We start from the raw sequence: 8678 nt of genomic DNA, 5'->3' as shown, positions 1-8678 counted from the left end.
ACTGAGGTCATCAGAAGGCATGCTTCTGGTGGTTCTGGGTGGACCTATGGCCTGTTTGGAGCCCACCCAGAGAAGAGCCTTCAATGTGGTGGCCCCCTTTCTGTGGAATTCCCTGCCTTTGGAGGCCAGGCAGGCTCCAACACTGTGTTGTTTCTGGCACCTCCTGAAAACAGTTTTATTCCAGGAAGCCTTCCTTGATTGACCAGCCAGTTTTTACTGGTACTCTGTTTTTTAGAATAACAATTTTTAATATGGTGTTTTATTTCTTTTATCTATTGTTCACTACTCTCGAATCTCTCTAGGTGTGGAGTGGTATATAAATGCTGTAAATATATAAATAATTGCAGTGACTATGCTTGTGAGCTATCCCTGGTGTAACAGAAAGTATTTTGGGGCGGCCTGGTCTTGAACGGGCAATCAAGACTCAATAGCTGTATAAAAGCCCAGCTTCTGGTAGACATGAAAGCTGCTGGAGTTGGTTTGTTGATATGGATCAACAGTAAGGCCTGCATTTTTGTCCTCTCCTTGAGGGCATGGCTATGGGAACTCATAATGAGCACTTGCACGTCAAAAATTCATCATACACCATTATCCATCTACCTACCCATCCGTGTATTTTAAACAGCCTGACACAGAATGCTGGAAAACTCTCCCACATTCATGTATGGATTTTCTCTGGGGGAAAGGGGTGCCTTGCTCTGGCTAGGAAACCAGTATGGAAGTAGGCAGAGCTTCTTCCTCCCTGCTGTTCGTGCTACTAAATGGTACATGATGCAATAACCTGGCTGAAGCTAAGCAGGCCCAGGCCTGGCCAATGCTTGGATGCGAGACCACCTACGAACTCCATGTCCACTGCTTTTGAATTCCACAGAAGAACAGCAGGGTGTAAACATAATAAAACAAATAAATAAGACATGTGCAAACACACCAAGATGAAGGAGCATTTCCCCTTTCTAGATAAGACAATGGATACAGAAGCTGTGTGTGAACGCAGCCGCCACTGAGCACTTGTTCTATTAATCGGCAAGGTGATTTGAAAAGCCACCTCCCACCCCCCTCAACACACCACTTTGCCAGAGCAAGGTCACATTAAACATGGCTACTACTGCGTACGTGGCATTTGCAGAGTTCCACACTTCATTAAGTAGCAACAATGGCTTAGATGAACCAGTATCAGGGGGTAGCGTGCCCCAGATCAAGGTTGTCATCAAACTAATAAGACTTTTTGGCCGTCCTTTTTGTTATGCTCTTTTTGGTAGAGCTCAATTAGACAAACCCTTTTGTTCAGACAACCTTTAAGAAAAAAGGAAAGACGAGTCAGAGGAAAACTGTTTTGTCCTTGTACAGAGGGGAACATTCCAAAAAGCAAGAAACACCTTTTAAAAACACTCCCTTCCCCAGCAGAGACACATTGGAGAGAATGCTCAGCAGTGATTGGTCAGGTCTTGTTTTTGCGGCAGAGAAGCAAAAGGAGCGCTGATGGATATGTCCAAGTAGCCGTGCTAACCCAGAGGCCCCAGTGTCACTCACCTGGCCAGCAAGGTCACTGGCAAAAACCAGAGGGCACGGCCCTGGTCTTCCTTTTGCATTCTTCCCCACATGCCTTCCCTGCCCTTAATGGATCAGGAGAAAAGGGAGATGGAGGAAGAAAGCAAAGCTTTGTTAAGCACCTAAACTTACACAAACATATCAACACAAGTGTTGGGGATGAGGTAAACTGATCACAAGGCCTGGGAACTTTGTTCAAAACTGCCACATGTAAGGAGGCTCTTAGCAGTGTTGTGTTTCACTGTTCGGGATGGGGAAACATTGCAGGTTGCTCTGTATTAGAGATTGCTTACTCCACCTGACATCTGATAAGAACTTGTTCAGTTGGCCTGAGTACTAAGACTGCAAGACGGTTTCTTTTTGCTCATATTTTTCAAGCCTGAATCACAACAAACATTTAGCGGGGGGGGGGGCGCTAAAAAGATCCACTTGGAAACACACACCCCAGCGAAACTCCAGCAACATCCAAGAGAGTCAAAGCATTGAGGGGTGGGGGAGGCGTCCTTTGGCTTTCAGCCGTCACAAGGCAGAACTCTGTAACCAATCTAGTTCAAGTGCTCTGTGCTTAAGATTCTTTAGTGATTTCTAAGATTTTAATTTTGATGGTTAACGTATTTTGCATGATTTCCTATAAAGTAAGCTCAAGATGATGTATGATTAAAATGATTGAAATTGATCATTAAGTACAAATTGGCATCTTTTACTCTCTGCTCATTGAAGGTTGCCACTTCAGGTAGGAATTGGGGCTCTCAAACACCAAACATTTTTAGCGGGGTTCTTTTAAAGGGTCCAGGATTTGCCATTTCACATTCTGGAAATATCAGCTTTCCATTTTCAGAAGAGCAAGCTGCTATCCACGCCTATTTCAATAGGCTTGAAAGGACTATGGACAGTGCTTTGGGATGCTCTCAGAGTCAAATGAGGATCCGAGAAGGTGTCCCGGGGGTCAAGACTTCTGAAACTGAAATGTGAAAAAAGGCAAAGTTACAAGAGCTGTAATGCATGATAGGTACCATCAGGACAAAGTTCACAACAAAATCCCCAGAACGGTCAGATGCATGAATGAAACCAGATACTGTTTTCTAAGATGATGAAGCCTGTATTTTATGAGAAGTTCACATAAATGCCACTTTAAATCATGAACACATTATTTCAAGTAAAAAAAAAGCTTTCTACAGCCAGAAATGAGGAAGTAACAGCATACATGTTCCACAGCTAGTCAAACACTCTCTCCCAATTCTTCACTACTACAGGATGATTAACGATTACTGCCATGTCAAAGAATCAAATGCCACACATATGCACAATCCCTGCCACAGCACAAGTGCTGCTACTCAAACACACAGAGGACTCCAGGCAAGGGTGACTGTGCAATGTGATCAATGTGTTTTCCAACACTATCACATCATCGTGGCGAGCCAGGCTTTCTCCAGTACAAAATATTCTAAGGATGTTGTAAGCATCACATCTTAACAGGGTGCACTACTAGTTTTTCAGAAGAACACTGCATGCCTCTTTTTAGAGCGGAGGCTCAAAATCTCAAGGTCTTATTGCCCTAGTCAACATTATAGAAAAAAAATGGAGTCACATTTTGAACCGAGCAAGGGCTATGGAACTAGCCACATTGGCTCTGCCTGCTGGCTCACTCCTGCGCAAGCCGAGACACCAGTAAAGGGCTCTTTAATTCCTTTCTCCACGGTGCCAAAAGCAACAGAGGAGTTAGTGGAGGCCCTTGACCTCAGGCATTTGCTCAGACACATGGCTCTAGAATCCCAACACTCTTATGACAGCAGACGCAGCCTCCCCCTTTATGCCAGGGTTGAGGCCATTCCGAGGGCTGGATACGTCCCCCTCCCCAATTTAATCTGCCCCACAGGCTTTTCCAGGGAGTCCCGTCCCGCCCCCAATCTGGAGATGAGCTGACAAGGAGAGCGGCCAGTAGGATGCTGCTACTGGAAGGCTGAGCACCTTTTCCAATACTCACGTCCCACCCCGCCCTCCCCGTCTTTCCTGCTCCAGCGGAAATATTCCCAGGTAAAAAAAGCAGGTATGTGTCTTTACCTGCCTCCCTTTGAAGGGTTATAGTATCATTTCTGTTAGTCAGAGGATCCCAACCTCAGAAGCTAGAGCTTCAGGAGATGTTAACGCTCCAGCACTATCTTCCTAGGCATTAAACCATTTTTATTTATTGATGGATTTATAGTACAATTAAAAACCCATAATACAAATAGGCAATACTTGTGTGCGGCCCCCTGATTATTTTTCCAAGGGTCAATGACCCTTACTTTATGCTGTCCTCCGCAGATGCCGACTCCCCTCAGGTCACTGGAAGAACTTTGTAACTAAGAATTAGTGCCTGGGTTTGTTTTGTTCCACCTCCCTCTCAATCCCTTTTCTTTTTGCGCCATGTTTTTTTAGATTGCAAGCCTTAGGTCTTATTACTGATCTTTGTAAGCTGCTCCGGGAGCCTTTTTTGGCTGAAGAGCCAGGTAAAAATGTTTCAAATAAATGGAAATGAGCAGCTGAGGGGCATTAAGGGAGAGCTCTGCTAAAGCCTCTGTTGCTGTTCACACCAGGGAGAAACAGGTTAAAGAGCCCTTTGCCAGTGCTCGAGAGTGGTTTGGCTGCTGCAGGAATGGCGGAGTCCAATGGGAAGCCCCTAGGGGCCAGGACATCAGTTAGCAAGCCTGTGTTCACATCCACAAGAACTCCCGAACCTGACGACACACTGAGAGAACAAACACATAATCAGTCACTGAGCACAGATCGGTTTGCTATTTTCCCATTTACTGGCTTCAAGTCTTCACTGCCCCCACTTTCTGTTCCTGCCCCCCTCCCCCCCACTTCAAAGTGCATTTACTTTCAAGGTAGGAGTTTTAAAAGAATTTTGGCTGATATTCCCCTCAGCCTAGCCAAGCCGAGTTCAACCCTGCTTTTCCCCTCAGTCTTCAAGATGTAGCTGATACTCGTCTCGATTCCAATGCTGCAGCGAGAGGCTCAGGCAATGGTTTCTAGGGACAAGAGAAGAACCCTGAGGCAAAACGATGGCTTTTTTCTCAAGCAAGTCTTACAGTACTGTTCAGCAGCCTATAAGGCTCCTGGGATCTTCTGTGGCGGGAGGCCTTCCTCGATCCAGAGGGAAGGGGACGGGCCGCTGTGCAGCATGCGCCGGTGAATCCGCCGCAACCGCAACAGATAAAGCAGGATGGACAGCAGGACGATGAAGAAGCACGCAAAGAACAAGTAGTGATTGTAAACAAACGAGAAGCTGCGCCAATGGGAGTGATTGCCTCGGAAGTTCTCCAGCTGGATGTCTCTGTGAAGACAGAAGCCAGACGTTAGGCCTCCAAACTTATTACGAAGTAAGCCTATAGCATCCTACACCTGTGAGTCTCTCTATCCACCTTCTCCTCCTCACCCAAGCATGGATGGCAGAGATACTGGAAGAAAGCTGAGAGTGACTGCGTTTAGGGAATTTTCAGCTTTTCACTTTGGAAACAAACCTCCCCCAATCCCAAAATGTCCCTTTGAACTTTATCAGGCTAATCACTACTTTAGGGAGGCAACAGTGCTTTTTTGACTTCAACAACTGTTAACACCAATCCTCTCAGACCTATTTGCATGTGCAGCAACTAAGGGGCAAAGACTGCTGCCCTTAACAGGTCTGGAAGCAAAGTATCACTAATGAATACGGGCCTACAGAGATGGGCAACAAGTAGCATTTGCCAAGCCACTCAGCTACAGCTTCCACTCCCATCATGTGGTGGGCATCTCCCTAGTTCTATATAATGCTTAGGAAGCATGGCAGATGCAAAACTTTCTGGAGAAAATTATCTATTCCCATCACATTAATTATGGGATAATTATCCATTAATTAATTCATTATCCATAATTAATTATCCATTCCCACCATGTGGGGAAATTATTCCATTCCCATCATATGGCGGGCATCTCATTAGTTCTATATAATGCTCAAGAAGCATGGTAGATGCAAAACTTTCTGGAGAAAATTATCCATTGAGAGGTAGATGTAGCTTGAACTTCACCGCTATCTTTAAACTTCATATCACAGTTAATGTGGAGAAAAGCAAAGCTGTACCTCAAAGGCAAAAATCGTGTTCGATAGAGGATGGCCCCTAACGTCCACTGCACCTCTTTATCATAGACCTGCAGTGCAGTTTTTAAGTTGCCATAGTTCATGGGAAAAGAGAAGCCATTGTGAAACACTTCGTACATCCAGGCTGACTTAAAGCACTGATACCTACACAGAATAAACATAAACAGTAAGTCCAATTTGTGCTATTATTTGAACAGTAGCAGAATTCTAAGACATAAAGAGCACAATCCAAAACAAGTTAAACTAAATGAACTAAATTCCATTGGCCTTATGCACTTAATTGCATATTCAAAGCCCCACTGTTTTTACTGGGACTTACGCAGACATTCACTGGATTAAGTCCAAAGGAATTAGTGCTTACTTGGAAGGGTTTATTGAGATCTGCTGTGACAATGAGTGTCCCGCTTCAGTGGGCTTGAATGTTAAGCCAAGAAAGGTGGAAGATGTGGATTGGAAGCGTCGATCTTTTCTACCATAATTGGTCCTCCTCGAGTTATTTTTTGGTAAATAATACAATGGTATTGGGCTTTTCAGGAACAGAAGTGTTTCATCAGATCTAGTACACTGGGTACCAAAGGTCAAGTTCTTATCACCTGCCATAACTAAGAGCCAATCACTTTCTGGGACACTGAAACATGATTTTTACACTCATTATCACAGCACCACTGTCTTCCTGAGATGGAGGGAGTTTCATTTCCCGTCCTGCCACCAAACAGTTAACATCTTGCACAAAATGGGAATGGCCCCGGCCCCAGTGACCATATGAAGTGAGATGGAGTTATATCAATCACATCTCCAAAAAAGCTCTACAGTTTACGACTAGCTGTTCAGGCAAGATCAAATGTTTCTGAACTTCCTTGAGTAAATTCCTTGTGTAATTTGGGTTTGGGCCTTCTCTTCCTCTGGCAAGCCAGACCAGATTCAACCAAAGGGGAACACCAACACTCACTTCAAACGATGGAGATCCGCATGTGGCGCGTAAAGCCCTCGATCAAAACGTTCATGTAGAACAGACCACTTTGTTGCACAATAATCCTAAAAAAGAAACACAAAGGATGCCTAATATCAATATATAAACGTTACAATATACAGTACTTTACCTTATAAACTTTTGGTGCTAATCAATATATTAACCAGAGAGCTAGTCTGGTGTGATCTCCAGGGCATCCAAGTTGAACCGGGGAGACCCAGGTTTAGATTCCCTCTCAGCCACGAAGCTCACCATGGGCTAGTCACCATCACCCAGCCTAGCCTACCTCATAGGGGTGTTGCAAGGATAAAATGGAATAGTGGGGAAATATATGTGGAGGGTGAGATAAAAATAAGTATTACCATTTATATAGCATTTTAACATGCAAATTGCTTCGTGATCTATGTGGTTCCTGCAGCTACCCTGCAATGTTCACTACTATCTATAGCAGACTTTCACATTCACCTAAATATGGGGAAACAAAGTTAGGATAGTAACTGGAGTCATACAGTGCATGTGTGCACAAAGCTCAAGATAATGAATGTGTGGGGAGGAAGAATGGATACAGAGGAAGTATTTTTAAAAGACAATGAATTTCCCACATTTCTATTTTACCAACAGGAAAGTAAGGCTGGGAAACAGTATTTTACTCTAGGTCATCTAACCAGTCCAGGACTGATCAAGGGTTTCAACTGAGGCGACCTAGAATCAAGTCTAAGACCCCTCTCCACCAATCACAATCCGCACAAATGTCTGGATATGGATTTATTTACTCTGTTGGTAACATTTTTGTCCTGCCCCTCCTCCAAGGAGCTCAGGGCCTTATACCAGTATCAGTCCCATCTCTGCCCCCCCCCCGCCCATTTTATCTTCACAACAACCCTAACAGGTAGGTTAAGCTGAGAGAAAGGGACTGGCCCAAGGTCACTGGGTAAGTGGGGAACTGAGCCTGGGTCTCCTAGGCTGATCATAGAGCAGTACCCCATACAAAAGCAGAGTGAGCTTTTACCTTTGCAGCTTTAAGAAATTTAGCTGCATTGTAGTCTCCCCCCATCCTCAGTACATCCTCGGTACAGTAGAAGAACTCAGAGAACCCGTAGAACTCGCTGTTCTCAAAGTGCACAGGAGGCTGATAAATGCCATTCAGGGATGTCTGCGTTTCATTGGTCTTATTCATAAAAGACTGAATAACATCACGACACAGATGAAAATCTCCTGTCCCTCGAAGATACATCTTCTGCCCATTCTGCTGGATTTCATCCTCAACATCTAAAGGCAGGCAAGGGTCTAAATAGGGGTTATCAGAAGTCATACCAGTCTGTTTGCCTAGAAGCCTGCAAGCAAGATTGAGCAAAGTTATACTAACAAAAAGCCCTATTAAAAACTAATTGCTAAGTGATGTTGGTGGAGCTGTTTGGTGTGCGTGTGTAAATTGCAAAAATAGTCTCCCACACGTGTCTGTCCTTCTGAGCGGGAATGTTGGTGGGACCATTCCACTCAGGGGATGCTATCCTGGATAGAAGCACAACTCTGGATCCAACCCAGAGATTCTGAAGCTACCCCTTAAAAATGTTATGTGTGAAATAGCCCTGAAAAAGTGTAATAAACTCAACTTTGCTTCACAGATTGATTTAGATATAGTCCTTCCCATCATACTATGATGGAATCTCAACTATTCACCATTCTATGAATCAATGGCAATTAGCTGGTTTTCCTTATCTGTCAAGGTGGGACAGGGTGAGGAATTAGAGCTGCAAGCTTAAATGAATTTAATCATTAGATCAAATAAAGCTTTCGTTACTTGGCTGGTGAAATCAGTGAGGCTGAGTCAAGGGGACCCTGCTTTCATTTTCTAAAGGCTATTTTGATTCAGGTTTGTTACTGCAATGCAGAATGAAAAAGATATTAGAGACTGCTATTCTTTTTAATGATGAGAGGAGGCTTTTGTTTGTTAATTATGTTTCTTCGTTATCATACCCCCTTTAATGTCTCAAAAAAGCACTTATATTGAGTAATTTGTTAAAAGGTAGAAAGTTAATCTGT

At 44.0% G+C, this 8678-nt stretch overlaps 1 protein-coding gene across 10 annotated transcripts in view; it reads right to left on the bottom strand.

Moving 5' to 3' along the window:
* Positions 1 to 2626: 2626 nt before the first annotated feature.
* ENTPD4 (ectonucleoside triphosphate diphosphohydrolase 4) overlaps positions 2627 to 8678 on the bottom strand; it is a 28757-nt gene continuing 22705 nt past the window's right edge. For all 10 annotated transcript variants that reach the window (XM_084803965.1, XM_084803970.1, XM_084803961.1 and 7 more), the window contains exons 11-14: positions 7645 to 7969; positions 6615 to 6700; positions 5648 to 5809; positions 2627 to 4864 (exon numbers count right to left, since the gene is read on the bottom strand). In XM_084803965.1, the coding sequence (XP_084660091.1) occupies positions 4636 to 4864; positions 5648 to 5809; positions 6615 to 6700; positions 7645 to 7969 (802 nt within the window). In that variant the 3' untranslated portion in view covers positions 2627 to 4635. The remainder of the gene's footprint in view (positions 4865 to 5647; positions 5810 to 6614; positions 6701 to 7644; positions 7970 to 8678) is intronic.

The sequence above is a fragment of the Heloderma suspectum genome, chromosome 6, assembly GCF_057233095.1.
Source record: "Heloderma suspectum isolate Gila_16-S chromosome 6, 16-S_ref, whole genome shotgun sequence".
Lineage (NCBI taxonomy): Eukaryota > Metazoa > Chordata > Lepidosauria > Squamata > Helodermatidae > Heloderma > Heloderma suspectum.
Note: the sequence above shows the minus strand (reverse complement) of the source record. Positions and strands in the feature narration are given on the sequence as shown.